Below are 26257 nucleotides of genomic sequence, written 5' to 3' on the forward strand. Positions count from 1 at the left end.
GTCTTTCTCCTCACCTGCTCTGGGATTTGTTTAGCAGGAGATGCCAAGGATCAAATCTGGGACTGTCTGCTTGCAAAGCACTTGCCCTATCACCATTGATCTATGGCTCCTTCCAACACATTCCACCTCCCAGCTGTCCCGTCTCGTTCACTTATGTAAGAAAAAGCAATTTTGGGGGGAGGGTGTCAGTGAATGGGGCTAAAAGTGTCTTCCCCTTTCCGTTAAGGGTCAGTCCCAATCTGTATAGGTCCTGCTTTTTGGTCCTGCTGGGGTGTGATGGAATGTTGGGGGGAGGAACTGAATTCTTTAAACTGGCTTCTTCTAATAGCAAACTCAGCTGGTGAGTACCGGTGGGACTGTAGCCAAAATTGGACATGCTGAGAAACATGAGGGATAATATCAGCATGCTCAAGGAGGGGAACTAAAGTTTTGCAAATGCATAGCAAATATTTATGGTGAAATGTCCTAATGTCTTCCTCAAATAGCCCAAATAGAACCAAGAATTCTTAGTGGTGGCACAGAAGAATATCTGCTCTGGGAGAGGAAGCGGGAATGGAATGGAGTACCCTAAGAAAAGGCATGGTTGGCTGGAAGCCTGAACAGGACCACTCCCCACTGCCACCTTTTGCTGCAGGCCACATTTGTAGGTGTATATTAGCTGAGTGGCTATAATTTAAATGGCCTGTGTTTTGATCCCTTCCTGTCATGGCCACTGCAACAACCTGGCAGTGAGTTTAAGGGAAAATTGGCTTCCTGCATCACCAGTAGGGATGGGACAGAAATCAGATTCTGTTCACATTTGAAGGGGGAACTTACACTAATTAGCACTTCCTGAAACATTCTTTGAACTTTATACTTCTCCAGATTTTGCAGTGAACTGTTCCAACCAAGTAATGGGTACAAAAAACGCATACAACAGGGTTAAAGTGTGCATAAAAACACCTTTATTAGTGAAAACATTGTATTGAAAATACATTGTGTTAAGGGGAAATGGGTTTGCAAAAACTGCCCCTTAGGCAAGATTGCATAGCAAAAATGTGAATGTTTGGAGAAACGTGCTCTGAAACGCTTATTAATTTTCATGAGGGTCTTTTTAATCACAAGGGGATGTGCAAAACTTAATTTAAGAATTGGGAAAAGTGAGAGAAACCGAAATGGACGGATTCACTCATCCCTAATTGCCAGTTCACTGGCACGGCTGTCCAAGGAAACCTTCGGGTCTTTCAGCACAGGAAAAGGCGGCCTTCTGCTTGTAGCGAGTTTCCTTATCTGTTCTCACACAGGGGAGCAGCAGAGGAAGTCGCCAGGGGCCTCTTCCTACACTGACTCAGAGCCTGCTCTACTCTCTGAGAGGGTCTCTTTTTAACTTTCCATGTATGCATCCGTATTCCACCCCCTCTCTCACCCCCAAAGAAGTGGGGAGTCTCTGTAGCACAGGAATCTCATTATGCCCAGGGCACAAGTAACTCTTACAAGGATATTCCGTGTTTGTTAAGATTTAGGGCAGGCAACCCCCATTCATTCTCACAGCAGTCCTGAGACGGAGCTTAGGTACCTCCTTGCCCAGATATCTAAATAGGAAATTAAGGCCCTTCATAAATTTAAACAGTTATATTTCTTAGAAATCTGACCTCCATCCTCTGAGTCTTTAAAATCTGAAATATTTGCTTCAGTCCAGTAAGGATCATGGTACAATCTGCAAGTAAAGCAGGTTTGTTTGTTTTAAATAAAGTCAATATTGAATGCAAATGGGGGACACCTCCAGGTGTCTCTGTTTGGTCCTCGGGATTATTTCCCAGGCAACACTCCCTCCCTGGGTCCTGGGTGATTTGGGGTGCTCCTTGGGCACTTTTGGCCTGACTGGACTGTGCCCTTGAACTGCCATGCCTTTTGCTTCCCTGGATGGAGGCATATGCAAATCTCTGGCTTCTGAGTGGCTGGAGAGTAGCTTATGGTATAGGGCCCTTAGAAGGAGCGTGTGGCCCTCAGACGGAAAAAGCTTCCATCAGTCTAGCTACAAATGCACCATGCTCTTGAGGTGCTTTTTATATTGAAATTAAATTTATATTTATATTTAAATTAAATTACTAATACGCTGCCTCATCTTTCAGAATAGCCCCTCTCCCGCAGGGCAGCCTGACAACATAAAAAAAGCAAACAAGTTAAAGCTGTATAAAGTACCAAACAACACACTACAGTGGTACCTCGCAAGACGAATGCCTCGGAAGACGAAAAACTCGCAAGACGAAAGAGTTTTTCGTTTTTTGAGTTGCTTCGCAAGATGAATTTCCCTATGGGCTTCCTTCGCAAGACGAAAACGTCTTGCAAGTTTGTTTCCTTTTTCTTAAAACCGCTTGAAGAGGTGCAGTTGCGACTTGACCGTGCTTCGCAAGACGAAAAATTCGCAAGACGAAAAAACTCGCAGAACGAATTAATTTCGTCTTGCGAGGCACCACTGTATTATCAATAATAATAGCAGCAACAGCAGAACATTTCGCATCCCAGAAAAAATTGTGGCCTTTGCCTCTTACACACCCTCACTTAAAAGCAGTCGTGCATAAAATATTTTTAGAGCCCCACATATCTCTTAGGTGAGGGCATTCTACAGCCACAGGTCTGCCACAAATTATAATTTCCCCAAACATCAAATACAGTGGTACCTCGGGTTAAGTACTTAATTCATTCCGGAGGTCCGTTCTTAACCTGAAACTGTTCTTAACCTGAAGCACCATTTTAGCTAATGGGGCCTCCTGCTGCTGCCACGCCGCTGAAGCACAATTTCTGTTCTCATCCTGAAGCAAAGTTCTTAATCTGAAGCACTATTTCTGGGTTAGTGGAGTCTGTAACCTGAAGCGTATGTAACCTGAAGCATATGTAACCCGAGGAACCAGTGTACAGCAGGATCTCATTTACCCTCCTATTTTTATTTTTTATTTTTTACCTCCAGCCAAGGGTTGGGAAACCAAATGTAACCTGTTGGCCCTCACTGTCCTTACTTCACATCCTCCCTGGGTGTTTTTTTGGCCTTGCTGGGATGTGTCCTTGAAAATTATTATGGCTCTTGGTTGCTTGAATGGAGGACAGAAGGGTGGGTGAGTTTGTGTAGAAGCCAGCCCACTGTGCAGTTGTCAAATTCAAATCCTCTTTGCTGCTCCCATTTTTGTTCTGGCCCTGCCCACCACTTCCATGTGAGTGTAGTTAGAACAGAGGCACCTGTGCCTTTTTTTTTTAAAGAAATATTTATTAAGATTTTACAAAAAAACAGATATACAAAAACACATAATAACAAAAACAAGAAAAAAATAAGAGTAAACACACACAAAAAAGATACAAAAAATTAAAAACAATTCTTTTTCATAATTTAAAACTCATTTGCTTGTTTCTTTGACTTCCTCACACCTCCCCTTCTTGTATTCCCATTTAAATAATCAAATCAGCAAATCCTTACCCTCTTTCGTTTATCTTATCTCTATAACTTAACATTTTATAACTCAGTATTTTCATCCATTATCAATTCATTTTTGCATATTCTTATTAACTTTGTTACTAGTACCACTTATTTCCAATCCAACACCATTTTAGTTATTTTTTTTTTACCTATTTATGCCCTTCTTCCATATTCTTAAAGCATTACAGCTGGAAACCACTTAATTTCTATCCAACATCATTCTAACATTCATTAATTCAGAGGCACCTGTGCCTTTACCTTCCCTAGTCTGGAGGAAGGGGGCATGGCAAGTGAAGGGGGCGTGGCTTGAGGAGAGTCCTGAAAGCTGAGTGGGCCATGTCCCCATCATGCATTTACAGTACTCTTACCCCTTTTAGCAGTCATGTGCTGGGAATTCTATCTCTGTCAGGGAAGCTCCTAATAACCCACAGCAAACTATTGTTGGCACCCATCTGTCTCAGGAGACGATGGAGGACTGTAAAGTGAAACCATGAAAGTTAAGTTAAGGAGCCATGAAAGTTAAGGTGGCAACCAAAATGATGCAGGCAGTGGATCAGCTCCCCTGTGGAGAAAGGTCACAACATTTGGGGCTTTTTAGTTTAGAGAAAAGGCAGGTTAAGAGATGGCATGATAGAGATGTATAAATAGTGGGTAGAGTAAAGTTCTTCTCCCTATTCTCATTACACTAAAACTCAGGGACATAAGGGAGGCTGAATGTTGGAAGATTAGGACAGAAAAGTAATTGTGCATTGTGTAAAGAAGTACATTTATGAAATCTGCCTCCTCAGGAGGCAGAGTGGGCCGGATCCACCAGGCTCTTTTTAATGTTCTTACACGTATGGAATAAAAGTGACTCTGGAGAGGTTTGAAGGGCTACACTTGACCCCCGTGGGCCTGAGACTCGCCACCACTAAGCCAGGAGGAGAAAGGCGGCTTTAAAAAGTAGGTTCAGATCATAAGGACTTGAGAGGCATGTGGTTTCCCCCCTCAGCCACTCCCCCAACTCTGCTTCTCCCTTAAAACAGGAAGCCAATGGGGAGGGCTGCCTGAAATAGCCCTGAGGAAGTTTGAGGGGAGAGCAGCCACAATGAAAAAGAGGCCCTAAGCAAGGCTAACCCAAGCCAGTGTGCCGTCTGTCAAAATTGCACCCTAACATCGCCTCTCCATGCACAGGAGCCAACAGGATGGGCAGTTGAAGGGCTACAACTTTGGTTGCAGCTCAGGAGAGCAAGCTAGCATATGGGGTGTGCAGGGAAGTAAATATAGCTCTGTCCTCCCACAAAGAATAGTTGGGGTTTCCAGAAGAGGTCTCCCTCTTCCCCACTGCCCACGACAGTGTGTTTTAGGTGCTTGCCTTGTTCCACCTAATGGTAGGCTTGTCTTTAAAGGCTGTACTGAAAATAATTCTGACTGCTCCCTCTTGCCATGAGAACATAGGAAGAGCCTGGCTGCTGGGTCATTCCAATGGCCCATCTAGTCCACCATCCTCTTCTCACAGTGGCCACCCAGATGCCAGTGGGAAACCCTCAAGCGAGACCAGAGCACACGAGCTCTCTCTCTTCCTGCACTTTCCACCCCTGTGTGCAAAGTGTCATAAAGAAAACATCAGTATAAGACAACTTCCTGTGTTCATTTTCAGGCACTATGGGCGGGGGAGAGATTCCACTCAGTCGGCAGTGAAAGCCAATCTCTCAAATCCACACTTTCCAAAATAATATCAGAACGGAAACACAGCCATCCTTCCAATTTCACACTTACCCAGATTTTGTGATGCAGTTCCCCAAATAGTGAATAATATAGCATACATTATTATTATTATTATTATTATTATTATTATTATTATTATACACTGCATTTTTCCCAATGGGACTCAAAGCGGCTCACAGATAAAAATAGGAACCGATAAAAACACAGGAAAAAAACATTAAAAAAATAAACATTGATAGAATATAAAACTATACACATACATAGCATTCATTATATTAGGTGGAAATTGCTTGCAAACATGTGCATTAGTCAGAACTGCGTACCAAAGTGTGTTTATTAGGAGAAATCTGCATGGAAATGCCATCCAATTTCCAGTAGGATTTTTTTTTAATTGCATATTGCTGCACAAATGTGGAAAACTGAAGATTGGAAAAGTGAGAAACACGGAGAACTGAAATTGTTAGACCCCCTCCATCTCTTTGCATGAGAAAACAAAACAGTATTGAAAACATCACATATAACCACCCCGATACTAAGCAGAGCTCAAATAGTAATGATTTGCACAATAAAAAGGACCCAGGGGTGGGGGAGACTCTTATGCAGGACACAGCAAGGAATTCCTTCAGCAGCATGTTGAGGTGGGCAGCTCTGGGGATGTGCTTTTTAAAATTATTATTGCAGTAAAAGAATGTGCACCCCACAGGCAGAAAAGGGATGACAGGGACTTGGCAAGCGTAAACTATAGAGGGAGCAGATGGCTGCAGGGCTGACCGCTCTGACACTGGCCAAATCTTGGGGGTTGAGCATTGTGTGTGGGTGAGAGGATAGATGGAAATGTCACATTAATAAGAGAGAGCCACTCACTTGCTTTCCCCAAAAAAGAGGACTGAAAGAAGGGAAACCGCTGTAGAAGTGAGTAAGCTAGATAAACAGAAAGAGGAGAGAAGGAATCAAATTGTAAAAAAGCTACTCTGTCCTAAAACAGCCTTGCAAATCGACACACAGAGTTTCTAGTCCTCAAACAGCCAAAAGGGCCTGTTTATACTTATTCCCCTTCTGCTATTCATGTTGATGCATTGATCCTGTTTATATCCTGTCTTTCATTCATCATAAGAGCAGCCCTGCCTGGTTAAGTTTTTCGTTTATTTCATTTCATTGAATTAACTTAAGAAGAGGCTGGCTGCTGAATCAGGCCAAAGGCCCATCTAATCCAGCACCAACCAGAATGCCTTAATGGGAAGCCAGCCAGCAAGTAGGACTTGAGTCCAACAGCACTCTGCCTGCTTACGATCTCCAGAAACTGGTATACAGAGAGGCATGTTGCCCTGACAGTGGAGGCAGAACACTGCTCACCCTTGACCATTGGCCCTATTGGCTGGGCTCAGTTGGGGAGTTTGCGTCCAGCTAATCTGAAGGGCTCATGAGGCCCTCAGTCTTTCAGCTGCTGCGCCAGCCCAGATCATTCAGATGCTTTCTGTTTTGGGTGTGTATATGCCATCGCTGGGGAAGTATCCCCAGTGATTCAGAGTGTACTGCAGCCCACATCCTGGTGTGCTGCCATTTCGTGAGCTGGCCCTTAAGTTTCTCACAGTGGACCAGAAGGGTCTTGCTTCTCCATTAGTCACAGCCTTGGAATCAAGCTGAAATATTGGAATCAAGTATGGCTCTCCTTCTCTAGCTTCTGCCTGCTTCTCACTCAATTCACACACACTCTACGTTGCTGTTATCTTTCTCACTGCCAGCCAGTTGTGGAAAGGGGACCGATGACAGTTCTGGGGGCTATTAACTCGCCAAGAAACTTGCCTGACTAGTTAAATAATGGAATCCTCCACTAGATTCCGCCCCCCAGGTGGAACTCACCGGAAACGAGTTCCGGCACCTCTGTGGTGCTTGGGGCTGGTTGCTCCCCCTAAAAAGTCTCAACAATCAACAACTTTAGTTCCAGCACCTCGTTTTCTTTTTGAAAAAAAAAAGCCCTGGCAGTTACCCTCTTATTAGAAGATCCATTCCTCACAATGTAGGAATAGGGCCTTATACTGTGGTGGCAAATACCCTTTCGAATTCCCTCCCTTTAAATATTAGACAGGTTGTTGTCTCTGTTGCCTTTTCAGCGCCTACTTAAGACCTTCCTTCTTCTTTCCAACAAGCCTTTTAAAGCTGAGCTTTTTCCCAAGTCTGCACATGTATTGCAGTTATTTTTAAGAAATTATGTTTTAACAGTGTTGTATGTTTGCCACCATGGGTTCGTTTTGGGGAAAGGGCAGGAAGTAAATTTAATAAGAAAAATAAGTACATAATAATAATGTTAGTTCGTTCGTTCGTTAGTTAACAAAATTTATATACCACTGGATTGTGGTCAAACCTTTAAGCAGTTTACAAGACTGCTTGTAAAAAAAGAAGTTTAAAACATTTAAAAATAAAATTAGCAGTAAAAGAGATTAAAACAGGTGAACATCTATGTGTCTGGACAGGCTCGGCTTTTTTTCAACAGGAACTCACTGGAACTCAGTTCCTGCACCTCTCAGGTGGGTGCCATTGCCATTCTAAGAGAAAAAGGGAGGTGTTCATGGTGAGTTCTGGTACCTCGCCATGAAAAACAGCACTGGTTAGGGCAGCTAATTGCAAAAGTGTAAGCGCTGTGGGTTAAACCACTGAGCCTAGAACTTGCTGATCAGAAGGTCAGCAGTTCGAATCCCCTTGACGGGGTGAGCTCCCGTTGCTCGGTCCCTGCTCCTGCCAACCTAGCAGTTTGAAAGCACATCAAAGTGCAAGTAGATAAATACGTGCTCCGGCGGGAAGGTAAACGCCGTTTCCGTGCGCTGCTCTGGTTTGCCAGAAGCAGCTTAGTCATGCTGGCCACATGACCCGGAAGCTGTACGCCGGCTCCCTCGGCCAATAAAGCGAGATGAGCGCCGCAACCCCAGAGTCGGTCACGACTGGACCTAATGGTCAGGGGTCCCTTTACCTTTAAGGCAAAGTGAACACGAAAATGCTGACTTTTTTGTGAAAACTGTTTTTTTAATAAAATAAAATAAATGACAAGGTCATATGGTAACACAGCAAACTGAACATACGATTTGAAACAATGAGAAACTGCAATGCTCAGATTTTCCCACTCGTAGGCTCACGTGAGCTGTTTCTTCTGAAAGGTTCAGAGTTGGTTCAAAGTTCCTTCTGAAGGAGGGTAGGTTCATGACCTAGAAACAGCTACAATATTGGCTGCTACTTAGCACTCTAAATACAGGAGATATTCCTTGCTGGATGGATGGTTGCGTAAGGTTTGGGAGGTTTTAATAAGAGCCAAAGGTAATATAAAAATATAATTATATAAAATTGTGAGACAGGTGTGTGAAATTGGGTGTCATTTGGATTCCTTCCCTTTCCTTCTGGAATGCGTTTGGATACCATCTGTATATGATAGTTCAATCTCTTTATAAATACGTCTTTTCCCCTTCCCCTTTTACAGCTCCCTGCCCCAATTATTTGTATTTGATATGCTTTGTAGTACAACAAAGCAAAATATTTAAATGCACTTTGGATGAATGCTGCTTATCCATTCACTATGCATGTGCCATTTCTCAGGGGAAAGTCTTCCCCAAAGTGACTAATACAGTATAAAAGTTTTAGAACAAAAATCTTGTAGGATCAATCCATACCCAAAACTAAAAGGAGAGGATTAGCTAAAGCAGCATATTTGCCCTGTTCACATCATAAAAGCATGATCATAGAATCATAGGTTTGTAGAGTTGGAAGGGACCCTGAGGGTCATCTACTCCAACCCCCTCAAGGCAGGAATCCTGCCCACAGCCATCCCTGGGTAGAGTCAAACCATCAACCTTATGGTTAATAGCCAGACTCATTGACCCATGGTGCCATGTTGAAATATAAGAGCTTTTAAGGTCAGTTTAAAAGCTAAAAAGAAGGGACCAGATTTACATTCCTTCTTTGAGAGGTAGATCCACAGGAACAGGGGCCACCACCAAAAGGCCCTGTCCCAAATCTAATAGAGATTGATTATAAGAACTGGGGCAGGCTTGTATGTGTGCTGGTGGTCCTTCAGGGTATCTCCCTTTAAACTATAAAAACTATAAATGGCAAGAGTGCAGGGACCAAATGAGGCCCTGAAAGCCTATCTGGCCCTTGGGACTTTTCCCAATTCACACCCTCACCCATAGGTGCTCCTGTCTGCCTGGAACCTCTGGCGTCACTTACCAATGACATGTGGCCCCAGGAAGGCTGACCATGAGTGAATGTGGCCCTCCCCATCTCTGATCTATGACTTTAACATAAGTACTTCAAATTGCTCCAGCCTGGCAGACCTCAATGTTGTGAGGGGAAGAGCCGTAATTTTGTTTCTCCTTCATCCCTGCGCTCTTTGCCCATGTTAAGATTTTGTAATTGTTTTCGGAAACTTTGGTGTATGTTTCATCATGTGGATTCTGGCCACGCAATCAATAGCGCACTTTGGTTTACATAATTGTACTACAGGAGTACAATATATGTGTTAATGAGATTACTTGTGAAAAGTGGAGCTAACTTAGCAGGATACTTACGAAAAGCATCCCCTACTCCAAAAAAAGGAACTATTCCCAAAAAATTCACGACATTGTAATCCTATGAACACTCACAGAATCTCGCTTGATGTGTGCTTGCTTTGATGAAGGCATGAAATAGCCTAGCGAATTACATATTTTGTAAGCAATTCAAAAAATACAAACTTCATGCACATCCCTACCCCTGACTATAGGCAATGTTGCCTGGGGTGGATGGGAATTGTAGTCCAAAACATTTGGAGCCCCCCAGTTGTGGAAGGCTGTGGTGTGGACAGTACGCTGTCTAGATGGTCCAATTATCTTGCAGCTTTCTGTGTTCATCCAGAGGTTAGATTGGGGCGTAAATTTGATTCAGTCTGCATTTAAAGGAGAACCTACCTAAATCACACTTCCCAAAGAACGCACGTACTGAAACATGGCCATGCATCAAAGTTCAATATGCTCTTGATTCCCCCCCCCCCACCAGTGCAGTTCTCCAGCCAAGTAATTTATACGAACGTGCATATACTAGGGTAAAGTGTACTTTAAAATACATTAAGATGCTGGAGATTGAATGAACTACTGCAATTGCATTTCACCCTTGGCACTAGACAGATGGGCGATGGGTCGTTCGTTGGTCACCATGTGACCAAATGGCAGATCTTATTGCTTCCTATCAAGTGATTTCTCTCCCCCACCACACACTTATTCTCCTTCCTAAGATTTAAAATATATATATTCAAACCATGTCTGCAGCATTCTGAACCTGAACGGAAACAGCAGGTTGAAGCAGAAAGTAAAACAGGAGAAGAAACGTCCTACTTATAACCTCCATTCTTCAGTGTGTTGGCAAAAATTCTGCCAGCTTCTGAGGGTGTGTGTGTCTAAGTGCTCACAATTACGCTGCTCACCTTTCCCATCTTAGCAGACGGCTGAAAGGGAAGCGTTAGTTTCTAAAGCAGCACTAGGAAATCTGAAACCTTGGGGCCACATGTGGCCCTAAGCTTGTGACCCTATATGCATGCTGAAGCTCTTTACAAACAGATTTCTAGAGCTCCCACCCTGGTGAGTTTTAGTCCAAGGCACTTAGGACCAACCCTACTCTTTACTTCTAAATCCCAGGCATGCAGGGGCTGGTGATGGTTGTGCAGTAGCAAGGCCAAATACCCCCCCCCCAAATGCTCAGGAGACCTGCAAGTATTCCACTCATTTCAGGGCAAATCTAAAATAGAATTCATGGCTTAAACAGAACCCTGTCTGTATCTTAATCCCATTTCTATTAAATCTCTTGAATGGCTTTTTAAGGGGGGGGGTGTTGCATTCTGTCTGCCCAAGAGCTTGTGTCTATTTGGTTCACAGCCTCTCTGCCCTGCTCCACCCACTATGAAGTGCAGTAAGGCAAACTGTGGGGCTGATGTCTGGCACAGGAAAATCTGCGCTTTTATACTACCCGCTTGGTCTCTTTGTAGTATGAAGCAGAGGTGAACTCTGGCCAGATTAGACAAGTCTCTGGTTTTAAAGGTTGCTATTTGAAAAGCGACAGGAGATCATTTTAAGCAAAATGGCAAGTACATTTGTAGAATAATAGGGCCAAAGGGATTGTGAAGAACAAAATTGCATGGAGATTCCCCGCCCCCACCCTCCTGTGTTCTCTGTTGTGTTTCCTTAAGCACAAAACCTTCCCCATCTGAGAGATTACATTTCAGAATGGCAGAAATGCCAGGGATGGATTTGGTGCTTGTATGTGCTCAATGCCGCAAACACTAAATCTGCAATCCTCTTAAAAACAGCAGACTCCCTGTTGTCCCTTGTGCAAGAGAGATGTGATTGGAAAGGAATAAGATTGCGGATTTCGTCTAGGTTTCCTCCATTAATAGCTTTGCTGAAGGGTTCTGTGTAACTCAGAAAGCTTGCATAGTTCTACACGAGAGATGGCTGCCATACTTTTTTCTCCCTCTCCCCCCGCCCCCACAATCTTTGGGGCTGGACTTAGTCTATGGATTGCTACAAAGCTGAGCCAGCCCTTTCCATCTGCCTTTGCCCTTTGTTCACAGCTTATAGTTGATTTTAACCAAACTGAATGAATGAATGACCACCACCATCACCCCAGCATCTTTAATATCTCCCCATAGAGAACCATGATAGACACTGTAGCACAGATGCTTGATAGACATGAGGCCTATTGGTTTCTTTGGGAAGGCAGTGGTAGGAGCTGGTGGATTCTGGTGCTTCAAGGACGGAGCTTAGCAGATAAGTGTATGGGTTTAATAAAACCTCCCACCCACCCCCGGCTCCATCCACAGACGAGGTATTATTGGCCAACACCCCAATCTCTATGAGCGATGCAAGATTACAGGGGTTCCAGGTACTTACCCAGGGTCTGTGTCCCCTTTTGGGAACGGGGCACAGCAGAGACTGTGGTGTTTTTATAATACACAGTTTATTTACACATATTGTGGTACCTCTGGTTAAGAACTTAATTCGTTCTGGAGGTCCGTTCTTAACTTGAAACTGTTCTTAACCTGAGGTACCACTTTAGCTAATGGGGCCTCCCGCCGCTGCCACACGATTTCTGTTCTCATCCTGAGGTAAAGTTCTTAACCTGGGGTACTACTTCTGGGTTAGCCAAGTCTGTAACCTGAAGCATCTGTAACCTGAAGCGTCTGTAACCTGAGGTACCACTGTATATGCAAACTGAGCCTTTGATGGAGGGGTTCACAGTATCAACACCCCAAAAGGGTTTTGTTTCTCCCATAGCCCCAGCCTTGCATTTAGACAGGCATCCAACATTGTGCTCTGCCTCTGTGGCGTTCCAGCTTGCTGCTTTACTTCTAGGTCACATTACCGCCTCCAGCTTCTAGCTCACATAACAGCTAACTCAAACCTCTCTGCTGTAAACTCTGGCTTTATCTGTCTCACAAAAGCCCATTATCCTTTGTTCTCTTAATGGCCCAGAACTCAGTCACTCACCTCAACATAGGAAGCTAGCCTGGCTTCATTAGCTTTTAACATTTGCTGCATCCAGGGATTTGAGAGGTCTTGCAACCAGTTTTAACACCTCAAGCCTTCATTAAATTCTAACACTTTCTAGATCCAGGAATTTAGAGAGATCTAGACTAAGTACACGGGACGCGGGTGGCGCTGTGGGTTAAACCACAGAGCCTAGGACTTGCTGATCAGAAGGTCGGCGGTTCGAATCCCCGCGACGGGGTGAGCTCCCGTTGTTCAGTCCCAGCTTCTGCCAACCTAGCAATTCCAAAGCACGTCAAAGTGCAAGTAGATAAATAGGTACTTCTCTGGTGGGAAGGTAAACAGCGTTTCCGTGTGCTGCTCTGGTTCGCCAGAAGCGGCTTAGTCATGCTGGCCACATGACCCGGAAGCTGTACACCGGCTCCCTCGGCCAATAAAGCGAGATGAGCACTGCAACCCCAGAGTCGGCCACGACTAGACCTAATGGTTAGGGGTCCCTTTACCTTTACTAGACCCTTGGACTCAAAACCACGAATTTTACAATCTTGCCTGTATCCTCTATACGGCATTGTGTTGATGGCCAATCCTCAACCAGACAAAATTCTGTTGCCTCTATTCAAGTTAAACAAACCCTGGAGGGGAAAAAACCACTTGGTGTCTAGAAAGAAAATTAGGATTATGATTAGCCTAGGATTTAGAAGGCTGGAAAACAGGATTATTATTATTATTATTATTATTACTAAATCACTTTTGCAGCCATCTTTATTTTTTAAGCATGCAAAATGCATTGGAAAGCAGAAAGCAGGGAGGCGGGGAAGGAAGGTAACAGACAGTTGGGAAACGTGCAACTTTTTATGTGGGAGAAAGCTCTGTGGATGCACCTTCCCCTTAAAATCTTCATAGGAAAATATAATCACCCCCACTACTTTATGCAGAGCTTTCTGTGCTGTTACAACATCTGAACCGCCACCCCATCAATTGCCACCCTCTTCTCATACCTATTTGTATGCCAGACAACCAAGGTGCCCCAGTTTAAAAAGGGACTCAAAGCACCACATTTAATGTGGAAGCAAAGGCATGAATGTGGGTATTGATTAAACCCTGCTCCATTTTGTCTTAGCTCATTTGTCCCTCTGACCCTAATATTGCTCATATTAGCCTCCCCAAACCTGGTCCCCTCTAAGACATTGTTGAACTCAAAACTCCTATCAACTCCAGGCAGCAGATTGGGGATAATGGGAGTTGTAGTCTTACAGCCTTCCCTAACCTGGTGCCCTCTGATTCTGTTGGGCTCCCATTAGCCCAGCGTTGTCAATGGCAAGGCATGATGGGAATTGTTGGCCAGCAACATCCAGAGGACACCAGTTTCCACCACTCCCAGAGTTCCCTGTGAAGAGGGATTGGTTGTTAGACAACTCTGAGCCCCCTTAACAAACTACAGCTCCCAGAATTCTTGTGGGGAAGCCATGACAATTTAAAGTGGTATGATACTGTTTAAAATATATGGTGTGGATGTGGCCATACGTTGACTGGTTGTCCAGGGTGTCAGACAGAGAGGGATCTTGCTTCCTGCTCCTTTTAACTGGATTTGGTGGGGATGGAATGAACCTGGGAACTTTTGCTTGCAAAGGGTAGATTTTTCCCACCGAACTATGGCCATGCTCTCTTGCAAATCGGCCACTGGTGAATATAATAGCTGGTTTGAAAGAGATAAGGTCATAGGAAACACAGGAAATTGCCTTATACTGAGGCCAATGGTCCATTTAGTTCAGAATTGTCTATCCTGACCAGCAGTGACTCTCCAGAATCTCAAATGGGAGCCTTTCCAAACCTTACCAAGATATGCCAATCGGGATTAAACCTGTGATCTTCTGCATGCAAAGCAGATATTCTGCTACTGAATTGTTGTCCTTCATCTAAGTGTCAATAAGGCTCCAGTTCCCATGATTCGAACCTGGGACCTTCTGCATGCACAGCAGATGCTCCGCCACTGAGCTGCAGCCACCCTCAGGTGAGACTGAGTCAAGGACAACAGCTGGCAAGGGGTATGGGACGGACTCTGTGCGTGTATGCAGTGGGCTTTCTTGTCAGCCATAAAAAGGGCAATGAAGCCCCATTCCCTTCCTCCTGCTGAAATTTGTAGGCGGATTTAATTGCTTGCGAATGCCAGTATTAGCCACGTGCAAGGCGAGCGAGGGCCCCGGGGGGTTGTGCAAGTTTCCTCCCCATAGATGTATGTGCCAGAACGTTTCCTGTCAGCCTCGTACCATCTGCTTTTTACGCCTCCCCTTCCCTTTGGTTTCCTAAACAGCGCTCTGCCGCACACTCGTTTCCCCTCTTTCATTGCGAAAATCACACACAATGGGGGTGGGAGGTGGGTGATTTGCCATACTGGCTCAGAGTGATAAGCCTCAGCCTGTTCCGCAGGCCTCTTTTGACAGCACCAGGCAGAGAGGTGGAGTATAAATGTTTCTAATAAACCAAGTAATTAAAATAAGATTTAGGAGACTTCTTTTTCCTCCTTCCTGCATTCCTCCAGGAATCCCCCCTGTTGTTTTTTATTTTTCTTTAAGTTGAGCACCCTAATCCTTTCCCCAATAAAGAAGGGCCAAGGCCCAAAACAGCCCTCAGTGCCAGCAATGGGGAACCTGTGGGGTCCTTGTTATTGCTCAACTCCAACTCCAATCGTCCCTGGCCATTTGCTACCATGCTGGCTTCCAGGAGTTGGAGGCCAAAAACATCTGGATGGTCATAGCTGAGGTTCCCTATCGCTGCTGTCCACCTTGCAGTGCTTCTGTAATATCTATTGCAGGGCTTCGGAAACCTCCATGTCCACCCATTTGGCCCTGTAGCCTATTCCACCCAAGCCCATGCCCTTCTGTCCTATGTAAAATGCCAGGTGCAGTGGCGGACCTTGACGTCTCAAATTTCAGTGGTGCCCTGTGCAACGCCAATATGCGGCACCCTGTTGGATATTGCAGTTGCAGCGCCCCAGATGCTCCACACCCAGTGCAACCACACTGGTCATGCTACCCTAGATCTGCCTTTGCCAACTGCAGTCCAAGTAAAAAGTTGAAAGGGTGGCCATGCACCGCCCACCAGCTTATCTGCAAAGCCCCGTGCCCAACGTAACACTTTGGAAAGGGCTTCCAAAGGTCACCTGATATCATTGCAATGCCAGGTAATGGGCCAGTCAGGTGGCTTGCCTACCTGCTGAACTTGGCCGGTGATGGATTGGGGAGATAATCCCCTGCCCTTCCTAGGCCTTAATTTCTGCCTGAAAATAAATAAAACCAAACCAGATTAATAATAATAATAATAATAATAATAATAATAATAATAATCTCCTGTCCCCAAAGGGGTCTGTCACTGGGGATTTTGAGACAGACAGATGGGCACACACGATGTGACAGAGAGCAGACATCTGCTTTCTTACTGTGATCTCTGATTCACCCCCCACTGGAGAAATTTGGATGAGTATTTCCCCCCACCCCACCAAAAAATCCTCCAGGCTTTTCTCAGTCCTGTGGTAACCCCAGACGTCAGCTTCCCATATGCTAAGAATTGCCCCATAGCCCCTTTTCCTCTGTCAAGAGAGCCTGTGCTCAGTTAATCTTTTGTGCATCCTGAGAATGAGACGGTCAGGCTCCTTCTTACAGGACATTTGTGGTTTGACAAGACATGGCCTTCTGTGGGAGCAGAGAAACAGCAACACTCGGGATTTTGCGGCAGGGGCTATGGCGGTGGCGGGGGGGGCAGGGCCATAGCTAGGGGGTGGTGAGGTGGGCCCCTGCCAGGGGTGCAGGTGTTGGGGGGGCACAAAATCGGCTAAAACTATGTCCATAGATACGTCTATAAATAAAAATATTGATTATTGCCTCATAAGAAAAGGTTTTTAATAGAGGGTGAATTGAATGGGTAAAGGGGGGTGGGTTGGAGGATAGGCAGAAAGAAGAGCTAATTTGTCTGTGGCTAGGAGGCGCAATCAGGACAGTTCTGTCAGGGGCGCAAGATCACTTAGCTATGGCTCTGAGGGGGTGGGAACTTTCTGGACTACCTTTTGAAGACCACAACTCATTGGTAGGCATATCCTAAGGCAAAAGTGGCCGAGGAATCACAGCAAATTTTACTGCAGTACCGTTGGTTTGCTGGCTGGCTGGCTGGCTATCTATCTATCTATCTATTTATTTATTTATTTATTTATTTATTTATTTATGGCACTTAGATTCCACCTATTCTTTCAGGGAACTCAAGATACTGTGCATGGTTCTCCCCTCACCCCCCCCCCCATTTAATCCTCACAACAACCCTGTGAGGTAGGTAAGGCTGAGAGACAGTGGCTGGCCAAAGGTCACCCAGTGAGCTTCATAGCTGAGGGAGGATTTGAACCCCATTCTCCCAGGTACCTCAGTCCCAAGGCCCAAATGTGGGCCTGCAGGCCTCTCTATATGGCCCCTGAAGACTCTCCCCAGGCCACTTCGCTCACTGGCCCTGCTTTGCTTGTTTTTGCCTGGCTGGAATGTGCCCTTGAACTCTGGATAAAAGCTTCTTGCTTGCCTGGAAGGAGGACACAGAAGGGTGTGCCGCTCTGTGCGTAGGGTGGGATTAAATAAATCTTAATTAATAAATAAATTTTAGAAATCAATTATTGCAGCCCATTAATTGATAAAATGCTGAAGTGCTACAGACTGGAATACAGTGGTACATCAGGTTAAGAACTTCTGGAGGTCCGTTCTTAACCTGAAACTGTTCTTAACCTGAGGTACCACTTTAGCTAATGGGGCCTCCCGCTGCTGCCGCGTGATTTCTGTTCTCATCCTGAAGCAAAGTTCTTACCCCAAGGTACTACTTCTGGGTTAGCGGAGTCTGTAACCTGAAGCGTATGTAACCTGAGGTACCACTATACAAGATTCACAAGTCTTCCTGCAGGAGAAACAACGCTCATCTTCTCCTTTCCTTTCCCTCTCAAATGCAGGTCAAGCTGGGAACTCCCAGATCTCCTCGAGGGCAAGATCCAAGCAATCAGCGACTCGGATGGGGTCAATTACCCCTGGTATGGGAACACCACAGAGACCTGTACCATCGTGGGGCCCACTAAGAAGGAAGGGAAGTTCAGCGTCAGCATGAACGATAACTTCTACCCAAGTGTCACCTGGGCTGTCCCAGTGAGTGACAGCAACGTGGCCAAGCTCACAAGCATCCACAGGGATCAGAGCTTTACTACTTGGCTGGTTGCCACCAACACAGCCACCAACGAGATGGTCATCCTTCAGACAATCCGGTGGCGGATGAAGCTGGGCATCGATGTGACCCCCAGCAAACCTTTGGGGCACCGTGCCAAGCTGAAGGAGCCCCATGCCCAGGAGCAGCCACAGATCCTAAGCAAGAACGAGCCAATACCACCTAGTGCCCTCGTGAAACCCAATGCCAACGACGCCCAGGTACTCATGTGGAGGCCTAAGGACGGGCGCCCTCTAGTGGTGATACCTCCAAAGCATCGGTAATGAGACCCCCTCTCTCTCTAAGTGTGTCCAGCCTCACGGGGTGGATTGGGAGGGGTGGGGGCAGAGAGAGGAGGAGGAGGAGGAGGAGGAAAAAAACCGCTTCATATTTAAGAAAACATATTTAAGCAAAAAAAACCAACCAGATGCACTTTTAAAACTCATTTGACAGAAAAGAGAAATAATAATAATAATGCAACCATTCTACCTTTTCCCGTCGGAACGGGTCTCACTGTGCTAGAGACGCTCAACAGGAAGGACGCTCCTCTCAAGAGCATGACGGGGTGTGTGTGTACGTTTGTCACCAGACATCGAGTTTCTAAGGGAGCGAACAAATCAATGTCCACACACTTGATTTCCAGCTTTGTAAAAGTTGCTTTTTTCCTTCCTTCAGTTGTTGTTTTCAAGTTCAATCTCATTAACTTAGCTTGGATCACCTGAGAGAGAGAAAAAACGAAAAGGTTTTTTTAATATATATATTAAATGAGGGAGGTTTTATTTTTGAGATGGGAGGAGGAAGGGAGAAAATTAATTTTATTTAGTTGGGAAGGGGAGTGGATGCAGATGCAACAGAGTAGAAAAGAAAACAACAATTTGTTTATTTCTCCTCTCCCTGGATGATGATGACGATGATGATGATGGGTGGGTGGGTGGATTTTTTGTTCTTACAGAGATGATGTTCCAAATTGCAAACACAAGTCACGCGGCCTTATGTAGATTTTACTTTGCATTGCCAAACCTTTGCCTTAAGCTGCATTTTTTTAAAAAGCGGGTAAGCGGGGCGGGGTGGGGGGGATAAGAAAGCAAGCAAGCAAAGAAGGCTCCTTTTTTCTTACTAGATATTAGAGTGAGCGGGGGGGGGGGGAGATGTTTTGTTCTGGAATGAAAATGAATCATTGAGGTTGTATCGCAACCAGTTGCTAAAGGAGGTTGCCATCTTTCCCCCCTTGCTTTTGAAACAAACTAAAACTACACCAGCAGAGATTCTCTTGGGACAGAGAGGCGGTGAAGGAAACTGCACCTGCTTGATTTCCACCTGCCTGCTGCTGTTAGTAGTGCAAGGACTCTAGTTGCTTCCACACTAGCCCTTCTTTCCCCCTAAAATTATCACCCAATGTTTACTCAGTTCTTACAAATTGCATTCCTGTGTTGCCTCCGATGTCAATGCTACTAACATTTCAATGGGTCTACTCTTAGTAGAACACAGAGACAACCCTCTGTGCATCTTTTTCAAATCTGATCTGTAGTGGGGTGGGGAGGGTCTCTATTTTTTTGGTAATTTTAGGGCTTGTAAAAAAGACTTTTCAGGGACGTGGGTGGCACTGTGGGTTAAACCACAGAGTCTAGAGCTTGCCGATCAGAAGGTCGTTGGTTCAAATCCCTGCGACGGAGTGAGCTCCCGTTGCTCGGTCCCTCCTAGGTACCGCTCCAGCGGCCGTTTCCGCGCACTGCTCTGTTTCGCCAGAAGCAGCTTAGTCATGCTGGCCACATGAGCTGGAAGCTGTACGCCGGCTCCCTCGGCCAATAAAGCGAGATGAGCGCCGCAACCCCAGAGTCGTCCACGACTGGACCTAATGGTCAGGGGTCCTTTTATCTTTAAAAAGACTTTTCAGGGCTCCTCCTCTTAAATTACAAACTTCCTGTGTACAGATTCACCCCACTTTATTGCTTTCTGTTTAGTTCAATGGAGGGATATTAGCAGTCCCTTCACTGCCGAATATTGTCAGTTTCTGATCCTGTGAACAGAGGTGCTTTAAGTATGCATTGCCTCCCATTTTAGCCCCTTTTTATTTGTATAGAGCAAAATAGACAGTACTATTTTTCTACATAAAAATGATAAGAAAATAATGAGAGGCAATCAGTCTTTAAAGCCTCCCTGCTCACAGGAACAGAAATTGGCAATGCAGGAGAACTGTATTCAAGAAAAAGTAATATAATGGGCTGAACCTGCCAGTAGTAAGCTTTTAATTAACAGTTGCGGGGATCTTTGTTTAATGAGTCTTTCTTCTGAACAAGCATTACAGAAGGTTCTTAGCAATGGGGAGTGGCATTGCTGATCTATTTAGTGTAATATTAAGTGCTGTGCAGAACCACCAGTTTAATTTTACTTTCTGCACAGTGTGGGAAAGAAATGCACCAGCAGCACTGAAAGCAACTAGTGTGGAAGCAACATTTGCTTGGGGGGAATTGTATTTTTCTATGTCATGGAGGGAAAAAATCTGGTTTGAGCCCCCCCAAGTAATCCTCCCTAGCTTAGATGGGGATGCTGTGACCTGTGCAATTGCTGCGAATTGTCTGCCTTCCCTTCCAGAAGCAAGAATTTTAGCTCCAGAACGGGAAGCCGTGGCTCACAGCTTCTAGGATCAGGCGTGGGGAGCCTTTGACCCTCCAGATGTTGCTGAACTGCAGCTTCCATCAGCCCCAACAAGCATGGCCAGTAGCTAGGGTTGATGGGAGTTGTAGTTCAGCAACAGCTGGAGGGCCAAAGGTTCCCCACACCTTTCTAGAAAGAAAACAGAGTACCAAGCAAGGATAGCAGGAAGTGATCTGGGTGATGTTTTACTCTGGATTCTTTACTTCCTTCTCCATATCCAACCCTCTTTCCTTTGGGAGGGTCTTCAGGGCAGCGAGAAACAGTTGTATCCAACTAACTCGGAGTAGACCCAATGGAATTAATGTACCTAAACTAGCCATGCCCATATTGAAAATAATTTAATTTTGGGGGCAGAGCTGTAACTTACTAGGGAAACACATGCTTTGAACACAGAACCTTTTGCGTGCAGTCTGTGGTCTGGGTGCTTATTGTGATGGCAAAGACCTCTGAATGTAACTTTTAGGAGCTGCTGTTGGTCAGAGTAAGTCCTGGGCCTGATGGACCAATTGTTTTTTTTAACGTATATGAAATTGGTCACAATGTCCATTAATTGCAATGAGTCTACTCTGAGATACAGTCCATATGAAATATTTTAAGCGGTGGCAGGGGTGGGGAGGTGGAGGGGAAGAGACTCAGTTTTGAAAATGCACAGGCCCCAGGACAAAACTTCCATGACACACCGTTTCTTTCTGGTATTCACAGGAACAGGACTGTTTTCCCCTCTAATGATACGGGGCAGCCAGCGTTCAGCACGGATCACTTGGGATCGGGGCAATATAGGGGTCCCTTCTTCACCAAAGGGGGAACCCAGTGTGCCGTTTGGTTTAAAATTTAAAAAGAAAAGGAAGTGGGGAGGGGAGACCACATTTTCAACTCAACATGCAGGATTCTAAAATGCACACTTGTCTGTTTTTTTCTGAAAATAATAGTTCTCTAAGTAATGGTGTGTTTGCACTAGCAGATTACCATCAGATGCGCTTACCGCTGTTGCTGGATTTGACCCCTGCTGCTGCTGCTACTGCTGTAGAGTTTGCACTTGGCAAAGGGGTAGTTTGGTGTTAAATTATTGCTGGAAAAGCCTGCAAGTCACTCATCTGCTGTTTTTCCCCTGCAGGGCATGAAAGAGATGGTGCAAAACAAAATAAAAACAAACCATCCAACCACCCCAAAATGCATGATTAAGAGTTTACCTGCAGAAATATTTGGCTAGTGATTCCTTTTGAAAATATACATGTTCCCTCCACCACCCAACATATGGGGGTATAGCCATAGTTACTGCCCTCCGTTTTCAGAACAGGGGTAAAACAGGAGTTGTTTACTCCTGATGGAAGCCATTTCTTTTCCAAAATAGGACAGAAGTGACACACTTTTATTGTTGCAGTTAGAAGTGGGAGTTTACCATTGCTGCTTAAAATTTCAACAACCAGCTATATATATATGAGATATGGATACTTGTCTTGAGAAATCACACATTCAGAATCTAGGGTGTGGGTGTATTAACCTAATCCATCCAAACAATTCATATTTGGCGGCAGTTGGCCCTAAAGCTTGTTTTTGATCAGCCAAATCCCTCGCTCCTGTATGATCCGTAATCAAGCCAAGGAAATTAGACAGCTGCTACTTTTGAAGGTCACAGCTATATAGCACCAAACGAGTGTGCAATATGCTACTCAGAATGCACCAGTCACTGTGCCTGCATGAAAATGCTTACAATTACTTACAAAATGCCCAGAACAAGAGTCCTGAACATCTCAAGGCATGGGCTGATTCTCAGGCAAGGGTAATATACTCACAGAGTTATTAAAATAACAAAGCACCACTACAGTTCCCATGATCCTTTGGGGGAAGGGGAGCCACAACTGTTAAAAGTGGTAAGAGTGCTTCAGTTGCACAGTGTGGATAAGCGCAAGCAGTGGAGGCTGGTCTGTTAGGCAATTGGGGCACTCCCACACCAGTCAATGCCCACTGTCACTGCCCTGCCTTCTTGCCTACAACCAGCCCAAGGGGTAGACTTGGCTGTTGGCTTCCTCCTCCTGTTGCCCTTGTAGAACTCAGCAAGGAGATGGATGGGGCGGGGCATCATAATTAATTGGCTCCACCTCTCATTGGTTCTGGACTGTGGCTCTACCTACTGTATGGGCTCACAGCCTTCTGCCCCACCAGCTCAGGCTATGAGAAGATGTTGCTCCAGCAAGCATCAAACTGAGATAGAACAGCATCATCTCCCTCCCTGCTGCTAGTTCTTCCCACAGTGAGCGGTGCCTTTTGAGTTAAAGGGCCACAGCACACCCCATCAGTCTTGGTGCTGCCAGCAGAGCAGGGGAGACTCTGGTCTCACTGGGGCCTCTGTGACGAGGTCTTTTAAGCCCAAGGATGGCACCATTATATCTTCAGGCTGGGGCACAGGCATTAGTAGGTTGTCTGGCAGACATGCTTCTTGGTCTTCTCTGTCCTTTCCCTTCTGCTTTGGAGTCCTCACCCTCATATCCCCGAGGACAAGGAATCTGATGCCAGGGTCACAGAATCATAGAACAGCTGGAAAGGACCCTGAGGTCCACCCCCTGCAATGCAGGAATTTCAACCAAAGCATCCATGGCAGATGGCCAGCTAACCTCCACTTAAAAACCTCCAAGGAAGGAGAGTCCAGCGCCTCTCATGGGAGTCTGTTCTACTGCAGAATGGCTTATTGTCAGAAAGTTCCTCCTGATGTTTAGTCGGAATCTCCTCATAACTTGAATCCATTGGTTCGGGTCCTACCCTCCAGAGCTGGAGAAAACAAGTTTGCTCCCACTTTCATGGGAAAGCCCTTTAGATATTTGAAGGTGGCTCCCTGATATCTCCTGATCATACCTCCTCTCATCCTCCTCTTATCTGGGCTAAACATGCCCAACTGTTTCTCAAACGGCTTGGTTTCCAGACCCTCAGTTGTGACACTGAACAGCTTTCCCTATGAAAGTGATTGAGAATACTTGGAAATAACAGCTGCATCTTAGGAAGCTGCCTTCTAGTGAGTTGGACCATTGATCCATCTAGCTCAGTACTGTCTACACTGACCGGCAGCAACTCTTCATTGCCCCAGGCAGGGAACTTTCCCCAGCCGTCACCTGGAGATGTCATTGGGGATTGAACCTGGGACCTTCTGCATGCAAAGTACATGCTCTGGCACTGAGCTACAGCCCTTTAAAAAAAATTCAGAGAGGAGGCTGCTGCTTTTGTCTTGCTGAAGTGGCTTCCCAGTCCTTTCTGTTTCTATGGGGGATGTCAAGAAAGCAGACTCCCTCCCTGTTAAAGCCGCCTTATTCAGCTGTTTTCCTCAACCCTGCTGCTTTAAGTGGGGAGGGGGAGGTGCTGTCACGGACAGGCTTGATCCAACACAAAATGGGTTGTGTCTGACAATGACTGGCTGGACTGAGTTGCTGCCCTCAAGATGAATAGAACCACTGGTGAAGGGGTTCAGAAGGTGGGGTGTTGGGGGTAAGAGGGTTGTGTGAGATATGGGAGCTGATACTAATGTTCAGTGCTATCTTTCTAGAAAAAAAGGTGTCAGAACTCACCATGAACACCTCCCTTGTTCTCATATAATGGAAATGGCGCCCAGCTGAGGTGCTGGAACTGAGTTCCAGTGAGTTCTGGCTGGGGGGAAAACGCCCTGCTAATGCTGAAAGGAGCTTCTCTAGATTCACATTAAGAGCAGGCAGGTCAGGTGTTATTTCATTAAACAGACTGGCTGGATCAAATCAAGAAGTTGCATGTAGTCCAGCATCCTCTGGGTCCCAACAGTGGCCAACCAGAGACTCCAGGAAGACAACGAGATACAAAGCTGTAGGACAATTCCCACTGCTGTTCCTCTTCTCCCTGCCCAGTGTCTGTTAGCTGGACACTGATCAAGGCAGACCTTAGACGAATCAAGCACAGCAAACCCTGAGGGTTTTGTGCTGTGCATTCCCCTTTGCTGTCGATCACAGGGACTTGCAGCATTCATTGCATGGAGACAGGTTAACAGGTGACAAATTACTCATACAAAGAGAGAAAAAGAGATAGGGAGATTGGACTGTTGTGGCCTAGGCTTGTTACTCAGCTTTCCACATGTCCCTCTTCAGAATGCCTAAACCTTTAGCACTGTGGCTGGCCTGCCTTCGTCCTTTCTCACGCTTCCCTGCTTTGAGCCATTTTCAACATAAAATGAGAACACACTTAACTGTTGGGCTTGGGTGGGTCAATGTTGCCTCACTGTTGCCCAATGTACAGCATTCATGTGAATACAGCTTCTGCTTAAAGGCGGTGTGTGTGTGTGTGTGTGTGTGTGTGTGTGTGTGTGTGGTGAACCTCCGGATGTTCCTAAGACACACAACTCCCATAATTCCTATTGGTCATGCTGGCTGAGGTTGATGGGAATTGGAGTCCAACAACATCTGGAGAACCACAGAAATCCCCTACCCTTGATCTAAGAACATGAAACATTCTCCTTTTTAACAAATGAACGCCTCTTCTAAACAGGCATTTGCCCATCTCTTGCATGCTGTGAGGGTTGCTCCTTAGATCAGGGAACAGTGAGGGCGGGACTGTACTCCTGATGTTTTCAGACTACAACTCCCATCCTCCAGCAACATCTGGAGGAGCACAGATTGAATTCAATGAAGCAAACATCACTTCTCTGCAATAGTCACTTTCACCTTGTAAAGTTGGGGTGGCAATAGTCTGCTCTAATGCATTAATAAGGACCAGAGTAGGAACACTGAGGTGAAACAGTGGCTGAAATTGCATTTACTCCAACTGTTTTCAAATCCTGGGCAGGGTAACATGGTAGGAGACAGGCCTCATCCATACTTGTAAGCATAATTACACACACCTCTCTCTCTCTTGCACTACTACACTGTGATCGAAGCCTTTGATTTGTGGCTGCCAGCTGTTAAATGCACCAGTTAGTACGGTACCTGTCCACACGCAAAAAAGACCAAGGGAATAACTTTGGCAGCAGGTCTTGGCTATGAATTAAAAAGGTAGAAGGTCCATATTGCCTGTAAGGGGAGGGGGCAGGTTACCATAACCCCATTCAAAGTTGTGCCTGGATTTGTGTTGCAGCAATAAGAACTGTCCCTTGGTCTTTGCAAAAATACTGTGAAAATGTCTTGTGGGGGTGGGGAAATGTACCAAGTCTGGACACTAAAAAAAGAAGAAGAGGTATTTAAGAAGATATAAAAGCAACACATTTGCTTTACAAAAAAACAACAAAATAAAGAATTTTCAAAAAGAACCTTTTGACGTCTGGTTTTATCGTGTGTTTATTATTACAGGAGTAAACAACTGTACATGTCAGATTGGGCTGCAGTGTGAGACCTAGAACAAGCCGTCTGGAGTTTATTTGTCTAGACTCATTTGTACCCTCCTAAAAAAAACTCCCTAGGGTGACTTACAATACATGCCATCAGTAAAAAATGAGACAGGTCCTGCTTGCAGGTTTACAGTCTAAAAGACATGAACACATGGGGGGAAAGGGATGAGGGGGTGGGGACTTGGATGCCAATTCTTAAATTTTACTTAAAATGCCCGGCAGGAATGAAAATAATGCAGGGATAGAAGGCACTTCCATTCAAAGCTGCAGAGTCCCCTGGGGATTGATGGGGAAACCCCTCTGAGAATGGCAGCTCTGTAAGAGGAATGGGGGTTTACTAGCGACTCTCAGCACAACAAACTACCGCTCCCAGGATTCTTTGGGGGAAGCCAG

The 26257-nt window shown here is 45.4% G+C and overlaps 1 protein-coding gene across 3 annotated transcripts in view; it reads left to right on the forward strand.

Moving 5' to 3' along the window:
* The window catches only part of FAM78A (family with sequence similarity 78 member A), a 30441-nt gene extending 4655 nt beyond the window's left edge, over window positions 1-25786 (forward strand). Inside the window, exons 3-4 of one of the 3 annotated variants that reach the window (XM_083596889.1) lie at window positions 17633-18157; window positions 21235-21431. In XM_083596889.1, the coding sequence (XP_083453015.1) occupies window positions 17633-18157; window positions 21235-21367 (658 nt within the window). In that variant the 3' untranslated portion in view covers window positions 21368-21431. Of the gene's footprint in view, window positions 1-17632; window positions 18158-21234 lie in introns of all 3 variants that reach the window. The other 2 variants (XM_083596888.1, XM_083596890.1) reach the window with 2 other exon arrangements.
* Window positions 25787-26257: the final 471 nt, after the last annotated feature.

Source organism: Podarcis filfolensis (assembly GCF_964270895.1).
Source record: "Podarcis filfolensis genome assembly, chromosome: Z".
Classification (NCBI taxonomy): domain Eukaryota; kingdom Metazoa; phylum Chordata; class Lepidosauria; order Squamata; family Lacertidae; genus Podarcis; species Podarcis filfolensis.